The following is a 25280-nucleotide window of genomic DNA, read 5'->3' as shown; positions in this document are numbered from 1 at the left end:
CAATTTGAGAAAGATTAAGAATCAATTATAAATAAACTGTGTAATAAGTTTGACAAAGTGAGCCATGATATATAATCACTTTGTGTACCAGTTTTTCCATAATTATTCATAAACTACTGTGCTAGCTTTACTAGACTTTTATTTTGCTTAATGCTATAGATTTTGAGGTTTTATTTTCATTAAAACTTGAAGAGGAAAAAATTATACCTTCCAAAGACTGATAAGTCAATAGTTAATGCACTAGTCTTTTACTTCTATATTTTCTTTTTAGAAACTCAAGTACACATTTATGTGGACCATCACCATATTGCAGACTGACTGGATGGCAGTGTGCTGTGATAAAAACAACACGGCCCAGAGTTAGAAGACTAGTCCAGATTCTATCACAGGCTCACTGGGTAATTACTGCCACTTAACGCCTGTGGGTCCCTATTCATTTCTCTTAAGAAGAATATATGATCCAAAAAAGCAAGGGAACAGTATCTCTCTTGGTTGACGAGCAATGAAATATATCTGCAATGCTGGCAAAAGCCTTGTTAAGCAGCTTACTAAGCGGTGCTGAACATGACATCTGAAATTGTTATAGTGTCCTCTTCTGGTCCCCAGCAGGTGTTTCTCTGATTCTTCCACATTCTGTTCAAGTGTCATCTGTGCAGTGGTGAGTCACTAGAGCCAGCCTTTCACCCCTCCCTGCCTCCCTCCCCTGCTCCCTCTCTACTCTGAGATACGAGAGAAACGCCAAACCCAGGCCATCATATGCTCTGCTGCCCCGGAGAGTACAACCCAGTCTGTGCATTATAGCCAGAGTGATCTTTGTAAAACACATGCATAACCTTGTCATCCCCTTTAAAAGTCTTTATTATCGATCCCCGCCATTTACAACCAAGTCCACACTCTTGGCCTGACATAAAAGCCTCTTTCTGTCATGGCTCCAGTCCACTTTTCCAGCCTCCTCTCCTGCCTTCTAACTCCCCACGTACAAAATCTTCTAGCCATATGGAAATGTCTCCAGTTTACTGTTTGTAGGTATGCTCTTAACAGAAACCCCAGAGGCCACAAGCATTTCAGAATTCATAACTTTTTAGATTTTCAACAGGTAATCCCATGCATAGATAGATAGATAGATAGATGTATATGTATATATGTTACATAACACCCCAGATGATCTAAGGCATCAACTCGTATCAAACACATAAATGTTTCTGCAGCAAACCTGGAATATTCACCTTAAGTGTGATAAGGCCACAAATCGCCTCAGTCGGTTGGGGTCTGGTTTTGCCACTGAGCCACTTCCCTTGCTTCCTCCAGATCTATAATCCGCCCTTTTGCACCTGCTCTGTGCCTGGGAAACTGACCTATCTGCGCTTCAGCCCCACACTCCACTGCCCCCAGGTTTCTAATGGGATACAGCCAATGGGGAGCCCAGCAGGCTATCCAGGAGCCTGGGGTGTTTCCCTCTCCTGAAGGACAGTCATCTGGAGGCAGTTGCTCTTTAGGCAGTCTTCTTCCCATGACTCCTTCCTTCTGGCCTCCAAGAACCACTCTCTCCTCTCGTCTCCTAGGGACATGTGTCTCAGGATCACAACTCTCCTGTCCCACTATCACATTCCTATCCCTGTGCCAGCACTCCCCCCACACCTTTGAATGAGTCTCTTTATTAAATCCTCTTTCAACGATCCCAATTTGAGAATACCATCTGTTTCCTGATGGGTCCCTGACAAATGCAGCACACCAATGAGTTCAGATTGAGTCAGGTTTTCCTGCCTAATGGATTAAGGAAAAGCTTTCAGCTTTTAGAACTTCTTGGATTTCAAAATTATATGTAAGATACTGTGAACACATACAATCTACTATTTCTTTCTTCTGTTTAATATATACTGCTCCTTCTACCTGGAATGCCATTCTCTCCTTGTCCAATTGGCTAACTTCAATTTAGTCTTTAAACACCATGTGAACTTCCAGTGAACTTCAAGAGTGAACTATCCACTGACCAATCCCCTGTAGACAGCACCTCATCCAATAGTCCTGGACACTTGTGAAGTCCCTGGAACAGCCTTGGAAAACTTATGTGAGTCTGGGACTTGAAGGGAAAACCCCACCCAAGGAAGTGATGGACTCACGAGTACTGTTACTGTTACATAGGTTAAATATATGATGAATGGAAGGCTTAACATTTCTTAATATTGCTGTATGATTCAAGAAACACTGGGGAGTGCAGTCATAAATAACTAAAATTTAGTGGTTTTAAATTTCATTTATTCACCCTCTTGTACCAAAGACTCACAGACAAAACACAAACAGAAATTTCTGAAAAATACTCATCCTTAGTATGTGCAATGCACTCTGGCATTTTCTAGCCTATTGTAGTCCATATCACTTTCTAAAAATATCAATCACACCCTAGAAATGGGTCATGCAATACACAGTGTGAAAGACACCAAACTAAACAGTATTCATTGACAAATGCTTCCACACTTTGTCAAACAAAGAACCAAAATATTGTAACCATGCTTTAGTTTTTTGCCATTTATACTTTCAGTTTGTTTCTCCCCATTTTCAGTTATTTGCTCTCCTGAGCAGGGGGAGGAATTCCTGTCCTAAAGCTGGATGACATCTGGCTAGAACCACAAGACGTGTGCTGACACAGAAACCAGAGCAGCGGGCAATCTGGGAGTTGGGGCTGTCTTAGCCAATTTAGAATATTTGGTCACCTTATCTGAGATTACATGTAAACTCACTTCTTCCAGTCTCTCAGAAGGCAGCTTGTACTGTGTAATTTTAAAAGAATTTTTTTCTGTGTTGTTTAATGATTTGCGTTAATTTTAAACAAGGGTTTATGAACTGTGAGCTAGTGCCAGGAAAATGTAGATCAATTGTTGCTTCCCTAGAGAAAGTAGCAGTGCTTTTAATAATAGATCCTGGTAAAGTATCTATAATTCTTCTATGACTTAAAAGTCAAAGCAAAATATGGATTGGGTAAAAGGATTTTTTTCTTTCTTTCTTTCTTTCTTTTTTTTTTTTTTTTTTTTGGTGTGTATGTAGAAAATATACACAGGTCTGACTAAGGAAAAAAAATTGTTCTAATTAGACTCTTGTTTGCATTCAAGCCAGCATTCATTTAGGTGCCCTTGAAAGAAAAGGAGTTAATTATATGGACACTGTATCATTTAGGATTAACACTGGCTACATGTGACAGAAATCGAAAATAGTGGTGGATAGTAATCTTATCTTAAATAAGATAGTCTTAGCTCTCTTGTAACAGACAAGAAGTAGGAAGTCCAGAACTGGCATGGCTTCAGGATGTCAAAGGACCAGGGTTCTTTTCTGCTACCTACTACTGAGATTCCTGTCAATGCATATAAATTCTAGAGAGTTGGAAGGAAGAAGCGAGGAGGAATTACACACACAATGTCCCCTACAGCCCATTAAACAGAATATCATCACAAGGCTATACTTAGCTGCATGGAAGGTAAGGAAATGTAGTCTTTTTAACAGGAGCTCAGCTAACAAAGGAGGAAGATGGCAAAGACAGATATTGGGGAAAACAAGGAGTTCTTCCCACAATTATACACGACCTGAAATTGAGAAAACTTTAGGCTTGATTTCTGCAGACTCTGCCTCTCCTTCTCAAATAATCAGTCTTCTCCTTCTTCTTTAGTCTATGGTTAAAGGGAATTACAAACAGCACCAGTAGTTTATATAGCTTAGTTGATTACTTTGCCCCTATATGGCAGAGACTGCCATGCCAGGACAGCGTGTGAATGGCTGGAACTAGAGCCAATCAAACCCTAACCACAAGGCTGCGAAACAAGGTCTAGCTAGGAATCAGGAAGAGGGAAATGAATGCTGGGGAAGCAATCAACAAATATCTTACCATAATGTCTAAGAGGCAGCTCTACGTTAACATGTTCAAATCAAAATTCTTGAGCTCTCTGTCAATTTCCACCTCCAATGCACTACCATCTACCTAGTCATTTAATCCAAAAACCCAAGTGTAATCCTTAAACCTTTTATTCCCCTCACTCCTCACATCCATCAGGCCCAGCTACACAATATGTGGGGCCCAGTGAAAAATGAAAATGCAGCGACTCTTGTTGAAAAATTATCAAGAATTTCAAGAGAGCAACAGCAAAGCATTAAACCAACTGTGGAGTCCTTCTAAGTATGGGGCCTGGTACAACTGCACATGAGGCCAGACCTGCATCCAATATAGATCCATACATTTTGTAAGTTCTACCTCTGTGATAGTTAGGTTTATGTGTCTATTTGACTGGGCCACAGGGTACTCAGACTTTGGTTAAACATTATCTGGGTATGTCTGTGAGGGTGCTTCTGGATGAGATTAACATTTGAATCAGCAGACTGAGTAAAACAGACTGCCCTCCCTAATGCTGGTGGGCCTCGTGCAATCAGTTGAGGGCCTGAATAGAACTAAAAAGAGTAAGAGGGAACTCCTTCTATCTGACTATTTGAGGTGATACATCAGTGTTTTCTTGCCTTTAGACTCAAACTGAAACATTGGCTCTTCGCTGGTCTTGAGTCTGCCAGCTTTCATACTGGAATTTACACTATCAGCTCTCCTGGTTTTCAGGCCTTCAGACTCAAACTAGAACTGCACCATCAGCTCTGCTGTGTCTCCAGCTTGTCAACTGCAGATCTTGGGACTTCTCAGCCTCCATAATTACATGAGCCAATTCCTTATAATAAATTTCTTTCTTTTCTCTCTCTCTCTATACATCCAATCAGTTCTGTTTTTCTAAAGAACCCTAATACAACATCCAAAACAATTCTTAAATTAGTACACCTCTCTCCATCTCCATAACGATATCTCTGTATCTCTGGTTCTGGACTAAATGGTATTGGCCACTTAACAAGTGCACCTGCTTTCACTTTTGCCCCTGCTTCAGTGGTGTTCAATCAGAGAAGCAGAACCACAAGGATGGATGCACATACACACACACACACATGCATATATAAAACAAATATATAATATATTAAAATATTTTTATATGTAATAAATATTTAAATATAATAAAACATTTCAAATACAGTATACTTAAATATATAATATATATCATATTTTATAACTAATACATTTATATAAATATACTATAATCTTTTTTTTTTTTTGTGGTACGTGGGCCTCTCACTGCTGTGGCCTCTCCCGTTGCAGGGCACAGGCTCCGGATGCGCAGGCTCAGCGGCCATGGCTCACGGGCCCAGCCGCTCCACGGCACGTGGGATCCTCCCGGACCGGGGCACGAACCCACGTCCCCTGCATCAGCAGGCGGACTCTCAACCACTGCGCCACCAGGGAAGCCCCTATAATCTTTTATATAAGTATAAAAACTACAAAATTTATATAAATATATAAAATACACATATATGTAAATACATATATATATATACACACACACACACACACACACACACACATACATATGCATATGAATTTGTTATAGGGCTTTGACCTTACAACTGTGGAAGTTGATTAAACAGCATACGTGCCAGTCCCAGGCTCTGGCACTTAAAGGGATGATGAATATAAAGAGAGAGATGTGAGGATCAACTGGAACCTGTGAGAACAGACTTGAACCTACAAAGATAGACTCGGAATTACTGTCATTCTCTCACAACCTCTGAGCCTCCAACTTTGATGAGAGTATGTGTCCTGCTGGAGAAGCTGACGCCCTTAGTCATGGAGCTAAATATGATCCTGGCCCAGGGCTGAGCGAGGCTGAAGGAGAAAATCTGGCAGGATTTGTGAGCCAGATGTTGTCCCAGGCCAGTAAGGTGAGCCAGCAGATTACAGCAATGTGGGTGCATTGCAGTGGGGTCTTGTGCCCTGCTCTGACCTTCCAAGTGTAAAAGCAATAAGCTACTCCTTCCTTTCTGCCTTCCAAATAGCGTACAAAATGCTCCTTGTGAGGCGCACTACCCCTGAACCATGCAGGGAAGGGAATTCTGGGAAACATAACTCAGGTTTAGCTAATTTGACACCATACAAATCCTCCCCAACCCTTCACTTAACTACAACATAGCAGCAATAGATATCACTTAAAAATTCAAATCAGACCAGTTTTTCTTCTTAAAGCCTTTCAAATGCTTTCCCCTACATCTAGAATAAAATCCAAACTCTTTACCATAGTTTACAAGGCTGCACAGGATCTGACCCCTACCATTCTCTGAGCTCATTCATTTTGTACCACTTCCTCCTTGAGCACCATTCCTGAGCCTTCTACTTGTTCCTTAAACACATGGAGGTCTTTACTGTCTCCATCTTCACATGGCCTTCTACTGTGTGTCTATGTGTCTCTCTGTGTCCTTTTCTTAAAAGGCTAATCATCACTGGATTTAGGGTTTACCTTAAACCCAGGATGATTTCATATCAAAACAATTCATTATATCTGGAGAGACCCTAGTTCCAAATAAAGTACCATTCACAGTTCCTGGGGTTAGGACTTGAACATGTCTTTTTAGGGGACACAATGCAACTCATTACAGGTCTAATGAAAGATTCCTACTATGCCTGTTTCTTCTACTGGGACAGGATCCTTCAGAGATCTGAACTTGGGACTATCAGGACCCCTAGTAAATGCTACATGCCACAAGAAATGTAGACATTTTCAGGTAGTGAAGAAAGGAGGATTTTTACATTCCCTGAACTATTAGAGAAATGACAGTTGGGATGTGGACAATAATTAAAGTTTGCAGGATCCAGAATTAGGAATTTATGTGATCACAAAGCTTCCAATGCATCCCTTGGGGTACACTGGGTAGCTGACTGCTTAACAATACTTAAAAATGTGGTAAACTGCCTGGATTTGTAAGTCATATTTTTGACAATGTAACAGCTGGAAGGAGAAATGACCTTTGCGCTTGTGTTAAAACTTAAGCAGCTTTTGCCACAAAGCATTCCACGTTGCTATTAGAAAGCAGTTTGGAAAACTCAGGCTTGTTGAAGAAAGTTGCTGTAGGAGGATTTTAAAGCAAAACGTCACAGGAGAAGCTCAGAACTTCCTGTGAAATTGTGAGTTATCCTTCCCACTCCTTGCTCTTAAAGAAGTTATTCAAGGGGAGGAAGAGAGGGAACTGTTCAGGGTTAGAAATAAGGGTACAAATCCAGCCGAGCAGAGGGTGGAGCTCAGTCACCCAAGTTCAGATTTCTAACACCAAAGCCCCCTCATTACGGGGTAAGTGACTTCCTTACTTTGGATCAGAGAACATGCTAGAAAAATCCCTGGGCCTTAAACACGAACCATGACTACTGAATTTTTACCTAGCTGGGAAGCCAGTCCTAAACAAGACATCAGTAATATCTTACATATTTGCCCCTGGAATCTAGCAGCCGCTGGCGACAGTTTTACCATCCACAGCACCACTTGGGGGTGGAGGCTAAGCAGAGAAATACCTCCATATGTTCCCACTCTTGTGAAGATGGGTGTTTTTTGGTGGAATGTGCTTGTGAGAAGAACAGTCCTCCAGAAATTAAGATCCAGAAACAGGAGAAAGGTCATAGCATCAAGCTCTTCTGACACCATAAACAAAAAAGCTTGGTAGATACCACAGTTCTGCCTTCCCTCCTTGGTTAGCCTAGACCCTGGTATTATAATAGTTGGAGGGGTCTCCATAGTCAATGACGGTCCAGTGGTCTTTACACAAAACTTTGTGTAAAGTGGTCCAGTGGTCGCCCTGACTTAAGGGTGAACAAATGTGGTCAAAGTCCTATATTGGGAATCCTGCCTGCTTTTAGGGTAACTCTAGAACCCCAGTGCTACTGAATTTGAACCAACAGATAGAGAGTGGGGTAGGATGGTGCTACCTAACTAGACCCAGAAATCCAATAGGCATTATCACCAATGGAGCTTTCGAGAAAATTTCCAGCAACGCTTTAGGAGATCGATACTAGCCTATGAGTTGGAGGTGGTCCAACTACTTTAAGTAAAATACAGCTCTACTACGTTTTACCTTCTGATCCCAAATGACCACTCCCCAACCCCAGCCACTGCCACCCTTCCCTCAGAAGCCATGTAGCAAAATATACAGAGATGGCAAATATTTTTCTCAAGGAAATACATGATGAGGAGGAGAAGATTTTATTCACCAAAAATCCTCTTAGAACTATATGATGAGAAAGAGATTTTATTCACCTTAGAAAGGGAGAGCTGTCTTTGTTAGAAAAATTCTTTGAAAAACACGAATTCAAAAAGATGTAAGCACCCAATGTTCATAGCAGCATTATTTACTATAGCCAAGATATGGAAGCAACCCAAGTGTCCACCAACTGATGAATGGATGAAGATGTGGTATATGTATACAATGGAATATTACCCAGCCATAAAAGAATCAAATTTTGCCATTTGTGACAACATGGATTGACGTAGAGTGTACAAATATTGTATGTTTTCATTTATATGTGGAATCTAAAAAATAAAACAAAGGAACAATTATAACAAAACAGAAACAGACTCACAGATACAGAGAATAAACTAGTCATTACCAGAGGCGGCAGTGATGGGAAGAGGGGCCAAACAGGTGAAGGGGATAAGAGGTACAAACTACTAGGTATAAAATAAGTAAGTTACAAGGATGTAATATACAGCATAGGGAATATAGTCAATATTTTATAATAACTTTGTATGGAATATAATCTATAAAAATATCAAATTATTATGCTATACACCTGAAACTAATATTGTAAGTCAACTGTACTTCAATAATAAAAAAAAAATTCTTTGATAATTGGGAGTAGAAACTGACACCTGAGGGATACAGATTTTGGTAGATTAGTTGCAGGTGACCAGATGGTTTTATTGGTTGCTCCACAGAAGGAGGAGGAAGAGGAGAGAGGAAAGATAAGAGGTGGGATGAAAACAGTAGATGTAAGCTCTCTGCTAGGCCAGTCACTGGGGGGCAGGAACAGGCTTCAACAAGCATTAAAGCTCAATGTGGGGGCTTCCCTGGTGGTGCAGTGGTTAAGAATCCACCTGCCAATGCAGGTTCGAGCCCTGGTCCGGGAAGACCCCATATGCCACAGGGCAACTAAGCCTGTGCGCCACAACTACTGAGCCCACGTGCCACAACTACTGAAGCCCGTGCGCCTAGAGCCCATGCTCTGCAACAAGAGAAGCCACCACAATGAGAAGCCTGCCCACCACAATGAAGAGTAGCCGCTGCTCCCTGAAACTAGAGAAAGCCCACGCACAGCAAGGAAGGCCCAACGCAGCCAAAAACAAAGTAAATAAATAAAAAAAAAACTCAATGGGAAAAATATTTGCAAATAATATGACTGACAAGGAGTTAATATCCTAAATATATAAACCGCTCATACTACTCAATATCAAAAAAACAAACAACCCAATCAACAAATGAGCAGATCTGAATAGACATTTTTCTGAAGAAGACATACAGATGGCTAATAATGACATGTAAAGATGCTCAACATCCCTGATTATTAGAAAAATGCAAATAAAAGCAACAATGAGATATCATTTCACACCTGTCAGAATGGCTATCATCAAAAAGTCTACAAATAATAAATGTTGGAGAGGATGTAGAGAAAAGGGAACCCTCCTACACTTTTGATGGGAATGTAAATTGGTGCAACCATTATGGAAAACAGTATGGAGGCTCCTCAAAAGACTGAAAAAAGAGAATTAGCATATGATTCAGCAATTCCACTCCTGGGTATATATCTGGAGAAAACCATAATTCAAAAAGATACATGCACCCCAATGTTCATTGCAGCACTATTTACAATAGCCAAGACATGGAAATAACCTAAATGTCCATCAACAGAGGAGCAGACAAAGAAGATGTGGTATATATATACAATGGACTACTACTCAGACATAAAAAAGAATGAAATAATGCCCTTTGCAGCAACATGGATGGACCGAGAGATTGTCATACTGAGTGAAGTAAGTCAGACAGAGAAAGACAAACATTATATGATATTTATATGTGGAATCTTAGAAAATGGTACAAATGAATTTATTTACAGAAAAGAAATAGAGTTACAGATGTAGAAAACAAACCTATGGTTACTGGGGGGGAAGGGGGGAATAAACTGGGAAATTAGGATTGACATATACATCCTACTATATTTAAAATAGAAAAAAAGCTTAGAGAGAGATTCTTGGGGGATACAGAATTTCAGGTTTTAAAAGAAATAAAGAAGGTACTTGGTATTTTTATTTTTTTATATAAAAGCAAAAGAAGAAGAATTGTGTATAATCAAATATCTTCTTTTAAAATGCAATTTCTGGCTTTTTCTTAGAGAACACAAATTTAAAGTGAAATAATTTTTAAAGTCCAATACAAAATTAAGAAAACCCACCAAAGTTTTGTGTAAATATTCAGGCATGCATTCATTTATTAACAAATATCTGCTGTGCATCTGTTACATGCCTGGTACTGCTTTGGACTCTGAGGATGCAGAGGTGACCAAGACAGATCATGTCCTTGACCGCATAAATTTTGTAGAGCTTAATGATTTAAAATTTCTGAGAAGAACTATAAAGTCAAATAAAACCAACACCTGAACTAACTGAAAGGCAAATTCAAAAAAAATAAGAAAAGCTTTGAGAATTGACTAGACTTACCCTTAAAAGTCCAAGATAGTGACTGAGATACAAGCTTGGTCATGGCATACACATCAAAGTCAAGGAGACAGGCACAAGAATCAAATTTATGACAGGAGGACAACTGGGTTGCAAAAATGTCTTCAAACAAATATTCACCATGCTATCCAGTTAAGGTTCTGAAAACCCTGGGTAACACATTCTACCTACAGGAAAAACAAGGTTCAAATTCAAGGTTTTCTAATAGTTAATTAAAAGGAGGCAGGAGAGTAACCACAAGAGAACAGAGAGAGAGGGAGGGATTGAAATTAAGATTGAGATTCTGTCTGTCATTGGATAAAAACAAGCAGCCATCACCAAAATGTGTACAAACAGTAAATGCTGGACAAGGTGTGGAGAAAAGGGAACCCTCTTACACTGCTGGTGGGAATGTAAATTGGTACAGCCACTATGGAGAACAGTATGGAGGTTCCTTAAAAAACTAAAAATAGAACTACCATATGATCCAGCAATCCCACTCCTGGGCATATACCCAGAGAAAACCATACTTCGAAAAGATACATACACCCCAATGATCATAGCAGCACTATTTACAATAGCCAAGACATGGAAGCAACCCAAGTGCCATGAAAAGATAAATGAATAAAGAAGATGTGGCATATATATATATAAAATATATACACACACACACACACACACATATATATATACACACACACATGTACACACAATGGAATACTAATCAGCCATTAAAAAAAGAATGAAATTCCACCATTTGCAGCAACATGAATGGACCTACAGAATATTATGCTTACTGAAATAAGTCAGACAGAGAAAGACAAATACTGTATGAAGTCACTTATATGTGGAATCTAGGAAATAATACAAATGAACGTATATGCAAAACAGAAATAGACTTACAGATATAGAAAACAAACTAGTGGTTACAAAAGGGGAGAGGAAGAAGGGAGGGGCAAACTAGGGGTATAGGATTAAGAGACACAAACTACTATGTATAAAATAGATAAGCAACAAGAATATATGTATAGCACAGGGAATTCTAGCCATTATATTGTAATAACTCTTAAGGGAGTATAGTCTGTAAAAATACTGAATCACCACACTATATACCTGAAACTAATATAATATGTAAATCAACTCTACTTAAATTAAAAAGAAAAACTCAGTTTCAAAATTTGTCTTTAAAATATTCCAAAAGGCATGACAGATGCTGAAAGTGTGAACTCCTTTCAAATGCAATTATGTTGAATGCGCTTGGTACCGGTTGACTTGCTCCCAAGGCCCCACATACTTTCAGTTGAAGCCCCATCCCATAGTGACTCCTAAATCTTCAGTAAAGTATTTAGACACACACACACACACATACACACTCACACACACACACACACAGACAACTATGAGTGAGTGTTTTTCTAGAACTTGATGAATAAGTTCTATATTCAATGGTTTGAATATAGAGATAGCCCTAAAGGTTAAGGACTACAGAGGACAGACACACACTAGGAGCAAGCTGTGAGAACTCACAGGTATCATGAAGACTGTCACATGCCACAGAATTAGATTTTCACCTAAGTTAACCAGATATTCAAGGAGGAGGAAGCCCCCAGATGACAGCATGGCTATTCTAATTTTGCCTCCTCCATTTCATTATCCATATAACTTCGGAGTGAGTTTTCTAAGACACAAATCTAAGCATGCCCTACCTATGATCAAGATTCTTCAATAATTTTCCTTGCCTACTGGATTAAAAAAGAAGAAGAGGGGCTTACCTGGTGGCGCAGTGGTTGAGAATCCACCTGCCAATGCAGGGGACACAGGTTTGATCCCTGGTCCGGGAAGATCCCACATGCCGTAGAGCAACTAAGCCCGCACACCACAACTACTGAGCCTGTGCTCTAGAGTCCGTGAGCCACAACTACTGAGCCTGCACGCCGCAACTACTGAAGCCCGTGCGCCTAGAGCCCGTGCTCCGCAATGAGAAGCCACCACAACGAGAAGCCCACACACTACAACGAAGAGTAGCCCCCGCTCGCCGCAACTAGAGAAAGCCCACGCACAGCAGCGAAGACCCAACACAGCCAAAAATAAATAAATAAAATAAATAAATTTATAACAACAACAAAAAAAGAAGACAAAAACCTTTGCAAAGCATTTAAGGCCTTTCCCAGCTTCTTGCAAAGTGCCTGGTGAGCAGTGGGTTCTCTAAACATGGAGCATGAGCATGGTTCCCTCTTTCTATCAGGCCTCAACTCAAAAATCACAGAACTTCTCAGAAAGGTCACCCCTGGCCATCTACTAGAATGCCAGCAAGCCCTCTCCCCCCAAATTTTCATAGCCCTCTCCTATACTTATTTTCTCTCCTCAGTTCTTTCAATATCTAACATATTATGTATTTTACTTATGTAACTTACTGTCTGTAACCCTCAGTAGGCATATATAAAACATCAACTATAATCTCTAGGTAGACAGGGATTTTTGACTTTTTAATTTGTCCACTACTATCTCCATTACCTAGAACCGGGCTTGGCACACAGAAAGTGCTTCATAAAATATATGTAGGATGGATGGGTGCGTGGATCATTAAAACCTCAACCCAAAAACCAGTTCTACCTGAAGCCTCCAGGAAGATTTAGATATTCCTGCTTCTCTCTCCTTCCCTGTACGTAACTTCTCTTATCATATTGTACTTCTTTGTATGTTTAGCTGAAAACTTCATTGAAATCAAGGGCCTCACTTTCATTTGTATGTACTTAGAAGTGACTCCTTTGTGCTTGGCACATGATATGCCATTGAATAAATGAATGATTGATTATATCCTTATTTTAAAGATGAGGAAAATAAGGTTTAAAAAGGTTAAATAACTTTTAAGGGCACACACTAGTAAGTTGCAGAGGTAAGATACTAACCCAAATGTATACCAAGCCATTCCTTTAGTTTTCCTTGTCACTACTACCATATCTCCCTACAATGTTCTATCCTGTCCCACATTTTCTATTATTCATATTGTACCTATTACTAAGTCCCTGTTCAAATCAAATCCCACCTATTCAATGAAATCTTCCAGATGACTCTTATTCACAGTAATTTCTCCTTTTTTTTTTTACCAGAAAGTTCCTGAGATAGCTCTCAGGGTAAATGGGGGAGGTTATAAGATAGGGTTTGTGGCCTATCTTATAACAGCTTATCCACTTGTGTTCCTCACTCCATATTCAGGCTCTTGGTGCAAAGGCCTACCTGTTTTGCAGGTAATGCACCCTCCATTGGTCCCCAACCTCAGGTAACAGTCTCTCATGATCTGCATATCTCTCCTAAAGACTTATGTGGCTGGTGATGGGTGCAACTGTTTCCTTGGTTTGACTGAGCTGAGCTTCCAAGAGAAGCTGCAGAATGAAGCAACTCTGAATAATCCGCATATCCACCCTGGGATTAGCACTCAGGATACATAAAGCTTTTCCCCTCCTCTCTCCGTCTCTGGTTCTGTTGAAAGAAAGGGTTTCAACCTTTCCCAAATGTGACTCTTCCAAGGTTGTTTCGTGAGAAGCAAAAGCTTATTTCCTATTAGCCATTTCCTCATGTTATCACATGGAAAATAGACTTTTCATTGGCCCAACTTCTCCCTTTTTAAACAGAGGCGCATATACCAACATCAGAAATAACAATTTTTGTTTTCAATGGTCCTTGAAAAGTAATGTAAAAAGATACTTACAGTTGAAAAAATATGCTTGTTACTTGTTCTCATTTTCTCATCTCAAGCTGAGACATATACACTCAGAACCTGCAAAAACCACAATAAATTCTTCTCTAATGTCTTCTGTACTTAAAATCTTCAGTACATACCCAAGCATCTTATTCAGTAATAATGTGCCACCCTAGTTTGTAACTGCACTAAACATTTAACCCTTAATTGTGTCTACATAAAATGTTGACATATCCACAATCTGAGAAGCAGTAGTGAATTAAAAGCGCAGGACTACCTGTGTTCAGATCCCACCTCCATCATTTATCAGCTGTGCAAAGTTAAGTTCCTTAACGTCTGTCTCATTTTCCTCATTTTAAAATGGTATCCTATCACTTCATAAAGTTGTTATATTTAATTTGAAAATAGTAATTAATAAATGATAGCTATATGGGAGTTTATTATGCACCGGGCACTATGTTGAGCACTTTACATCCATTTCATCTGTCAGAGAAATCTGAAGAAACTCAGAAGCTGAGCACAGGGCTTTGTACATTGTAGACAACTAAAAAATACGGAAGGAATGAAGCTCAAAGAAGCTAAGAAGTTCCGGGGCTATCAGGATATTGGTAGAGCTGTGAGTGGAGCCCAGGTATGCCTGACCGCAAAGCCCATGTCCCTGACCCCTGCGCTATATTCTGACAACGTCCAGAGTGCCCAGGACAGGGCTGGCACAGAAAGGCCCTGATACATGGCGTTTTGTTTACCATGGGCCCTCTGACATTAGAGAGGACTAGAAGAGTGGTCTCTGAACGCGGGCTCACCAGTTTCCAGCAGGGCCTTGAGCCCACTGGTCAGGGCTACGTGGTTTTCCTAGCCGAGGACTGAGGTGAGATGGAAAATGCCCCCTTCTTCACTCCTCTATTCTCTTCTCCCCACAATTGCAGGGCCGGGTGAGCGGCCCGGGGCACGCACTTCTGGAGCCCCTTTTTCCTCTGAGACTCGCAGGCTAGCCGACGCGACTGCGGCCCTGGGTTGGAGGGAGCCTGTTTCCAGTCGGACCGCGTCCGGCGGCGCTTCCGAGCTCCGCGCCTGCGCACTCAGCCCGTCGCCGCGCCGGCTCTGAGGACGTGTGCGCGCTGCCTTCGCGGCTCCTGGGCCTTGAGATGCGCGGCTCGCGGGCCCGTGCCAGCTCCAGGTGCGTGAGGAGGATTTCAAGAACCCAGATGTGAGGTGGAGCGACCCTCCCCGGGAAAGGTCGGGCCTGCCTCGGTCCCTCCAAGGTGCCCGGGGACCCAGAACGGGGGCGCCACGACCTCAGCTCCTTTGCTTTTCCCACATCCCCGCCTTCTGACTGCAGCTCATGGGGAGCGGGAATCTCTGAGAGCAATTGCAAAAAACGATACTTTCCCCTGCAGTGGGTCGTATCACATGTGGCATTTTTCCCCCTCTCTGTGGCCAAAGCAGTTTTCATCCTTGCCTTTACTTTCCTGGTGTGGGATTTTGCAGTCTCTGAACTCTGGCTCGACTCCTAGGTGCTTACTGGTTGTGGGCAATTAGGGCGAGGGCCAGTTGTCAGGATCTGTGTCCTGTGCAGTCCCTCTGAGAGGAAGAGGTGAGGGTTCAAGGTCAAGAGAGGGGGCCGGGAGAAGTGGGCAGAAGAAGCTACAGAGAGGGAAAGGCTGTGAAAAATGTCGCCAGAGGTTATTCCGTAACTGAAAGTTCTCTAACTTTCTCTCAGTTCTTGTGTTTCTTGTTCATTTACTTTTGTGATATCCTCACCTCGTTTTAATGGTGTTGTTAAGACTGGAAAACCAACAGGCTTTCGGCCTTGAAGTATCGTTGGAATTTTTTGAGATCAGTTTTCACAGTTTTATAACGGAGTGTATCTTGCTGTAGTCAGGGTAATCTGGGGGTTGACCCATTGAGATTTACCATCTTTTATTTTCACTTTAACATAGGAAAAATTACATGCTGTTGGATTTGTTTTTGAAATATGACCGACAAAAAAGGTCATTTGAGAACACAGAGAAATCAGTAGAAGTGGGATTTGGAGTTCTATCAAATTACTGTGCATATGCTTAAGTACGCGTGGGACTGCATTTGGAGCTTGGGGATCCCTTAGCTGTCACTTATAAATAGCAGATGAGATCACTGCTTGCCACCGGTGATTCTAACAATATAGGGCTTCCAGTAAGTGCTTTCCCACATGGTGTGGACGCAACTGACAATAGTATCTGGTCTTAGTGCTAGTGTCAGTTGATAAGCCATAGTCTCTTTTTGGCACAGTAACTATAGGTAGTCAATTCCTGTTATAATCAGAAATGGTTGTCATGTGTGTGGTTCTAGTGTGGGATTTTTTTCAAGTGTTCCAAAGAAACTATTAAAGGAAAGAAGAAATACACAATAGGAGCTGAGGACCCTGGCTACAGGCCAGAATCCTATGTGTGATCTTTCAGGCCCGACCATAGACAATTGCGTGGCTTTGCCTGGCTGGCCTCCTCGGGGGAAGCTGCTCTTGCCACACCAGACTTGGGCATGGCCAGTGCACTGCAGTTTTCTGGAGGGAGTTGCAGTCAAGGACTCACCCCTTCCCTCCCACTAGCCATGCTCATACTGTATTGCATTCCTGGCTCAGGTACTTCCATTCTGAGGGCCTTGGCCGAGGTACTTCCCAGGTGCCTCCACCAATACCTCCTTATTGCAAAGGGAGGGAAGGTGGAGGGGGCAGCCTTGACTGAGGTACTTTTCTCCATTTTGACCCAGGACCATTCCACTTGTAGCTCTTCCTTCCTCCTCCCCTGGCCCACAGGTCCATAAAGAGGCAGAAACCTTTTGTTCCAGCCTCCTTTGCAGAGAGATGATTGTGCATTGCATCCACCTAACCCTCACCTAGTGTTCCATTTAATCGACCACTGGGGAACCAGTACTTTTTTAGCCTCTTGCTTGCACTGTGGCAGTAAGTGAATAAAGACTTGATTATTACTTGCAGTTTGGCTCATTGTCCTAATTGACACCTCAACACCTGATTTTGCCTGACGGGAATTAAATAAATTGCCAAGTTCTTGGCAATTCACTTAATTTTAATCCTCGTAACTGCTGCTGTGTTAGCATTTTAGGGATTTGGAGTACATTCACCTGTAATTTCTCTAACTCAGTGTTGTCAAAGTGCATAGTAATAGCATCAACAGCTGATTGTTGCTAACGTGGATATCTGGGTTATATGGTATATTTTATAAATTAATATAGTGGCTTGCAGTCAGATTATTTGTGTGGCATATTACCTTTGGCCTCTAATTAGATTTTTCTGATAAATATTTTGGGGTTATATGGGTCAGTTGAAGAAAATTAATAATCCTTAGTAATCCTGTCTCATCCTATGGGCCCCAATCTTACTTAATAGATTACTTGCCACTTTGAATAAAGTGATTGATTTGTTGTAGGTTCCTCTGTCTAGTGTGTAAGGAGGTATGCCAGGAACAGGTTTCACAGGTTTTTACCTCCTCCTATCAAAGTTTCACAAAACAGATTTATCCTTACCATATGTTATGCAATCTGATATTTTCTACTCTATTAAACAAAAGTGCTGAGCATGACCCACTAAAGTGATTGCACAATCCACTAATGGGTAGTGACATGCAGTTTGAAAACCACTATGATAAAACAATTAGAAGATAATTTGCACAATAAATGAATTTTTTTTTTCTGTTTTTAAATCAGATTCCTGAAGAGAACCACAGTGGGTGTGTTTGTGATTTTGTGTTTAAGGTGTCTTCTAGGAGAAAATAGATAATAGCACACAGCATATATGTTGGATATTCACTAAATCATCTGACAAAAGAACACTGAGTTTCTGGTAGATTTATCAACTCTCTGATCTCAACTAGAAGATACAACATTAGAGAGCTGGCACAGCTTTTTTTAATCTCTGGCTTCCTTATTTAAGGAAAATGCAGTAGAAGACGAAGAATGAGAAGAAAATTGGCTTTTCAGTTAGGAGAAGACAGGGTATAAAATGGTTGAGAAAGTTCCTGGTAAGCTTTTGCATGTGTCCTATATTAACTGAGACCAAAATGACCTTTTTATTCTACTGCCTGAAAAGTAAACTACACTCAGACTTTCAATTACTTAGCCATAGATAAGTATATAAGTAGCCGGTGTGTCAACCTCATTGCCTTTGTACTTGTCTTTTAGGACTTCTACAACAAAGTGGAAAGGAGAAATAAAAAGAAATGTTTGTTTAGTGTGTTTATCTCTTAGTTAGAAACCCTAAAAATGATATTAAGTAGATAAGGATAAAGTTTTTAAATCTGATTAGTGTTGAGCTAAATAATACCTTACATTTATACATTGCTTCAGTTTTCCAACACATTTAGGTTATCTCCATTGATTCTCCCAACAACTCAATGTGGTAGGCAGGCCAGGAGGCATTTTCCCTGATTTAGAGATGAGGAATCTATATTTCCTTCTTCTTGCCACCAAGTTCATATGATGGCAAATCCGGGACTAGAATCCAGGTTTTCTGGGACATTTTCTCCCAGTTGTTTATGTTATCTTTGTTGGTCCAAAGAAGTAACTGAGAGTAAATATTGCTAATGATGTGGCTAGGAATTTTGATAACTAAAACATTCCATTCTCAGATCATGTCCAAGGTATGCTATAATTGAATGCAGATATGTCTTAATTTTAGTATTATGTTTTATTTCTTACACTCTTTATCTTTCTAGCCCAATTTTTGAAAAATGACAAATCTACTTAATAGTGGACTAGGAAAATTGGAATTAAAAGATTTATTTAATGTTAAGAAATTCAACTCAGTCCCCTTTTAATGTATCATCTCAATTAATTAGAAATATAGCTTAAAATTATATACATTTTTAAGTATTTCTTTTAAAGACTTCTCATTTCTCTGTATGAGTGAAATTAGTTTAATGATTCTAAAGTATCTAAGCGGGCCTCTCACTGTTGTGGCCTCTCCCGTTGCGGAGCACAGGCTCTGGACGCGCAGGCTCAGCGGCCATGGCTCACGGGCCCAGTTGCTCCGTGGCATGTGGGATCCTCCCGGACCGGGGCACGAACCCGTGTCCCCTGCATTGGCAGGTGGGCTGTCAACCACTGCGCCACCAGGGAAGCCCTAACTTACTTTTAGACACAGGAAGAGTTGAGGTTCCCTATTGCCTTTAATACCTTTAGCCAAAGAACAGGTTAAATTATTTCTTTTCATATGAATAAGTAATTTTTAATTAATACATTTTTATTTTTAATTTTTAGACATCTGTGGAGTGTAAGAACACTATGGAGCTCATCAGAGTATATCACTGAAGAATATGATGGCTGAAACCAATTTTAAAATGCTAAAGATTCAACAGTGTGTAGTAGCCAACAAACTACCTAGAAACAGGCCATATATTTGCAATATTTGCTTCAAGCATTTTGAAACACCCTCAAAATTAGCGAGGCATTATCTCATTCATACTGGTCAGAAGCCATTTGAATGTGATGTGTGTCATAAAACCTTTAGACAACTAGTTCATCTGGAACGACATCAACTAACTCATAATCTGCCTTTTAAATGTAGTATTTGTCCACGCCACTTTAAGAATCTGAAGACATTCGTGAAGCACCAACAGCTTCACAATGAAACTTACCAGAATGATGTTAAACAGGTCAGAAGACTGCTGGAGGCCAAGCAAGAAAAGCCAGTGTATGGAATGTATCATGCTCTTACCACAGAGGAGAGATGGGCATTACACCCGTGCTCCAAGTCTGATCCTACACACAGCCCTACAAAGAAAAAAAAGAACATTCACGCGTGTACAATCTGTGGCAAGCTGTTCCCCTCACAGTCAAAACTTGATAGGCACGCACTTATTCATACTGGTCAGAGGCCTTTTAAATGTGTCCTGTGCAGTAAATCTTTTCGACAGTCAACTCACTTAAAAATCCACCAACTCACACATTCAGAGGAAAGACCTTTTCAATGTTGTTTTTGTCAAAAAGGATTTAAGATTCAAAGCAAACTGCTGAAGCATAAACAAATCCATGCCAGGAATAAGACTTTTCAGACTCTTTCATTAAAGGTGAAGAGTCCAGAATCAGGGCCCCTGCCTAATAAGTTAAATGCAAAGCAGGATAGTTTTGAAAATGGTGATATACGTGAATCTGAGGAGAATAATCAACTTGATGTCCACTCTATTTATATTGTCCCTTTTCAATGTCCAGAGTGTGAAGAATGTTTTGAATCAGAGCAGATTCTCAATGGACACAAGTGTTTTCCTGCCAGAAGTGGCAAAATTCCAAGCAGGCTCAAAAGAAGCTACAACTATAAAACCATTGTTAAAAAAATCTTGGCTAAGCTTAAACGAGCTGGGGGTAAAAAATTAGATAATTTTCGATCTGAGAAAAAAGTATTTAAAAACAGTTTCTTGAAAAATTGTGAACTTATTTCCGGTGAGCAGAGCCCTGAACAAACCCAGAGAACATTTATGGGTTCTCTTGGCAAGCATGGAACATATAAGACAGTTGGCAATAAAAAGAAGAAAACGTTGACTTTGCCATTTTCTTGGCAAAAGCACTTCCAGAGCCAAAATATGGGAAAAAACGTAAAAGGTATTCTTACACCAGAGAACATGTTAACTATGGATAATTCTGTGAATAATAAAGATGTATCTATCTATGGTTCATCAGGTGAGGAATTCTTTGAAAACTGTGAAGTGCTTCAGTGTGGTTTTTCAGTTACAAATGAAAACATCTATACTGGACATAAGATGTGTCCTTGTGACAAATGTGAGAAAGTGTTTCCTTCTGTATCTAAACTACAAAGACACTATTTAATTCATACTGGACAGAGGCCTTTTGGCTGTAATGTTTGTGGGAAATCTTTTAGACAGTCAGCTCACCTGAAAAGACATAAATTAACTCATATTGATAAGATTCCATATAGAAAATCTCTTTGCCAAGTAGAATTGGAAAATTTGAACAAACTTTTCATTCATCAAGGTGATAATGTTAACTATAGTGCTTCCCAGCAATGTCAGACTCTTGGTTTTCAAAAATACGAGGTCTCAGAGTCAGATCAAACATCAGAAATAAAAGTGAAGGCAGAATCAGAGGATTTCATTCTTGGTACCCCCTATAGGAACAGGCAGCCCTGTCTCTCTAGTGCCCTTCTGGAATCAGAGCAGAGCCATCATAGTCATTGTTGTAGTTATTCAGGGCGTACTGAGAGGAATGATGGCCTTCTTTACCAATGCAGTGTTTGTTCTAAAAGCTTTAGATCCCCATCTAAACTGGAAAGACACTATCTAATTCATGCAGGGCAGAAACCATTCGAATGCTCAGTTTGTGGCAAAACATTCAGACAGGCTCCTCACTGGAAGAGACATCAACTTACTCACTTTAAGGAATGACCACAAGAGAAAATGGTTGTCTTAAATTCAGTTATGTAATTGACAGACCCACCAACACATGTGTGGTCTTTCTGGTGACCTTGCTCTTTAGCCTCTATCATTTATAATGTATTTTTATCAAAAGGCCTGCATTAGATTGAATGATTTCATAGGCAGTTGCTTGTCTGCATAGTCAGAGGTAAGATACATAGAAATGTAATATGTTTTAGGAACAGCCAAATTAATTTTTAGGGGGAAGAACATGATTTGATGCCATAAAGCAAGTATTTGTTTTATTTTAACATACACTTTGGCTGTATTGAAAATGTTGTAAATCCATGATGTAGTACAAATAATTCAGCCTCATTTTTAAAGGAATTATTCCTTAAGACACACCATCTCCTTTTATATATGCTTAAAAGACTGAGAGGCAAAAATTGGGTTTTGGCCACTACAGATAGCCCCACTATATTATTTCATGTATTTTACACCTATGGTTCAAATTCCATTGCAAAATTTTTTCTTATAAGCTAAAAAATATAAAGGCAATAAAAGTGAAAGTGGATGAGAAATAATAGCATTATTTTCATTGTTCTTTTCCAAGCTGTTTATTCTTAGGACTCCGGTAGTTTACCCTCCTATTCTATAGGTGATTTGAATTGTTTTTTTGCCCAGCCTGCTGTTATCTTTACCCCCAAAATGTACAAGTAGGAGAGAGGCTAGGATGCACCCGTATACATTTACCATGTTTATTTGTCAGGAATAATGTTCAAGTGCCATAATCTTTTTGATGATATGTACGCAGTGCCATCTTTTCAGAGGAATGAATGCAATTCATCTACATGCTTATTAATGATTGATAGCAGTAGTTGTAGACTTAAGACTCACCTGTAGATCTGCATCTCCATAAGACTTTTACATTCACCTTAGCAAAACTTTCTTTATACCTCTTTGAGTGGTCCTATGACTAAACTAAATATTCTATTAAGTTTGATCAAACGGCAGTGACTAGGTCTAGTTCTATTTTTTATTCCTGTTTTTTTGCAAGATTCTAATGCTAAAGAATGTTATTTTGATCATTAGTAAATTGTTACTTTAGTTAGTAAGGTAATCCCGTATAGGAATAAGATGCTTATGGAATTGAGAGTATCATTCTAAACAGTACTGTCATGATTTGGGGAATATTTAATCAAACTGTAAAAGGCTTGTAATCACACATTGTCCTTCACATTTGCCATTTTTAATAAAATCTTTAAGAATGACATTTCCTAGCAATAAGAGAAAATAACCATTCTCTTTCTAAGGTGAAAAGAACAGGTGGGTATTTATCCTAGCACTCTCAGATATATGTAGTGACAAGCCCTCTACTGAGAATGGATAAAGGAACAATTTTACATTGTACTGTAATAATTGTCTTTGTGGAGGGGGGGGAGGAGAAGTCAGTCTGCTTTTACAAGTGAATTTTGAGAAACTTGGGTTTAATTCATAGAGATTAAACTTAACAGTACAGATAAAAGCCCAACGATGTACAAATGTGCAGGAGAATCGTGTTTTAAAGAATAATTTCTCTTATGTTTCCTTGAGATGTGTTCCTCCAGTGCAAACAAGGTGATGTTTTATAAAATTTGCTTTACACAGAACTATTTAAGAACACATCCATTACATAAAAGCAAGGGATAACTAGTTCATGTTTTCCAAGAATAAAGGTTCAAGGGTTTAATATGTCTGAAATTATATATTTGGGAATTTTCCTAAGCTATTTATGTAATTTTATTTGAAGTAAATGTCTCATATACTCCTTTCCCAACCCTAACAGGAGAATCCTAACAGTGTTGTGCTTGTATGATTATTAGACTTTATTTGCCTAAGTGATACTACTATACATTTTTTTTTTTTGGCCCATGCCTTTTTAAGCTGTTTCATATTGAAAGTTGGAATATTGTAAAAATTTTGTCGAAGAGGTACTGTAGTGCTATTTGAAGTACCTGTAACGAAATACTTATTTACTTTTATTATCACTACAAGCTGTGGAAACTTTATAGGAATGAAAATAAACTGTATACATCCATGATAAACTGTATACATCCATGATAAGAAGTTTAAACATTAGATGTTAAATGATGACTTGCTGCATGCTAGAACTGTTATTATTGTTGAATCAATTGCTTTGGTTTTCTGAAAAAAATAAACTTTTAAATATCTGTAAAGAAAATTAGAAGAATTTTTGTTTGGGCAATTCCAGGCTGTAGCATGATTATTTACTGAAGTAGTTTGGTTGAGTTAGTGAAATTATTGCTTCTTGTTTTGTACTGCAATAGGGCCTATTAGGACAAAATGTGTGTTGAAGGAAAGTAGATGGTGATTCTTGAAAAATTCAAATTTTAGAATATTTTAAAAATAAAGTTTCAAATTACACAGTTTGAACTTCTTTAAAAGGGAAAATCACATAATACAGGAACAAGGTACTGATTGCCAGACACTTTCCTGGGCCCACTCCAGTCTACCTTCTACCTTCTGAGCTTGCTACATGGATAGTTAATCGTTTACTTCCTTGTTCATGTTAAGTTTCTTTGATAGCTCCTTATAACCTACAAATGGATATGTTAACTCCATTGCATGTCACATGATCTATCTGCTTATCCATTTATCTTCCTCCTTGGCCTCCCAGATTTGTACTAAAGAAACATAAAATTAGTTCATCCAATACATGTTATTCCCGCTTCCATCTTATCTATGTAGTATTAATTTAAATTAGATACAAACTCATACTGTATTCAAAGAAGAGATTTAGTTGAGCCAGATTTTATTTGTTTTTAGTCCATGATTATGGAAGAAAACTAAAGTGTTTAATTTGCAGAAAACAGATTTCAATTTACGTTATGTGAGATAACCAATGAGAATTATAGACATTTTTAAGGGATAGCACCAGTGTTTGAAGTCTGCATATCTTATAAGAATCCTTTGTTAGAAGTGAATTGTCAAGGGCTGTTTCATGCAGAATATCTGCTCTTTAGAAGCAGTGAAAGGAGACATTTAATTCCTTTCTTGTTGAGATTTCTCCTATTGCCAGTTAGAAGGGCTTAGAATTTCAGGGCTAACTGCTAGAATTCTATTAGCACTATTCTATTAGAGAACAAAATTCTATTAGAGGAAAAAAGATAACTGAAAAAGAAAAGTGGTACAATGGTATTATTAAAAAATATGGAACATGTAATACTTTGCATCTATATCGGCTAACTTCTATTCATTCTTTGAAGTTTAAGCTTAAACGCTGCTTCCTCTGGAAGCCTTTTTGATTTACCCTAGCACTCTATTCCCTGTGCTCCCACTGCTTTTTGTTCATAACTCTATTAATCGTCACTGTTGACTAGTGGTTTTCAAACTTTAGTGTGCACTAGAATCATCTAAAGGGCTTGTTAAAAGCATAGATTGCTGAGCTACACCCTCAGAATTTCTGATTCAATATTTGGAGTTGGGCCTGAAAATTTGCATTTATACAGGTTAGCTGTTATTGCTATATTGAAACTATACTTTGAGAACCATTGAGCTAAACTACATTTTTCTGGAAAGCAAGAGAATGCATGATTTTATGTTTTATACATAAAGTATAAA

General features: G+C 39.3%; 1 protein-coding gene and 1 long non-coding RNA gene across 3 annotated transcripts in view; one reads left to right on the top strand and one right to left on the bottom strand.

Annotated features, from left to right (window-relative positions):
* Window positions 1-15361, bottom strand: part of LOC307182791 — a 140912-nt gene extending 125551 nt beyond the window's left edge. Inside the window, exons 1-2 of one of the 2 annotated variants that reach the window (XR_013827260.1) lie at window positions 15105-15361; window positions 14311-14379 (exon numbers count right to left, since the gene is read on the bottom strand). This is a non-coding gene — a long non-coding RNA (uncharacterized lncRNA). The remainder of the gene's footprint in view (window positions 1-14310; window positions 14380-15104) is intronic. The other variant, XR_013827261.1, reaches the window with a different exon arrangement.
* Window positions 15362-15379: 18 nt separating this feature from the next.
* Window positions 15380-24198, top strand: ZNF770 (zinc finger protein 770). Its single transcript, XM_079914293.1, has 2 exons — window positions 15380-15478; window positions 19552-24198. The coding sequence occupies exon 2, from the start codon at window positions 19608-19610 to the stop codon at window positions 21687-21689; it is 2082 nt and encodes a 693-aa protein (XP_079770419.1). The 5' UTR covers window positions 15380-15478; window positions 19552-19607; the 3' UTR covers window positions 21690-24198.
* The last annotated feature ends 1082 nt before the right edge of the window (window positions 24199-25280 follow it).

This window comes from Stenella coeruleoalba, assembly GCF_951394435.1.
Source record: "Stenella coeruleoalba genome assembly, chromosome: 2".
NCBI lineage: Eukaryota > Metazoa > Chordata > Mammalia > Artiodactyla > Delphinidae > Stenella > Stenella coeruleoalba.
Note: the sequence above shows the minus strand (reverse complement) of the source record. Positions and strands in the feature narration are given on the sequence as shown.

Excerpts from the sequence above, each read along its gene's own strand:
- ZNF770 (XM_079914293.1), top strand. The coding sequence starts at position 19,608 with ATGATGGCTGAAACCAATTTTAAAATGCTAAAGATTCAACAGTGTGTA.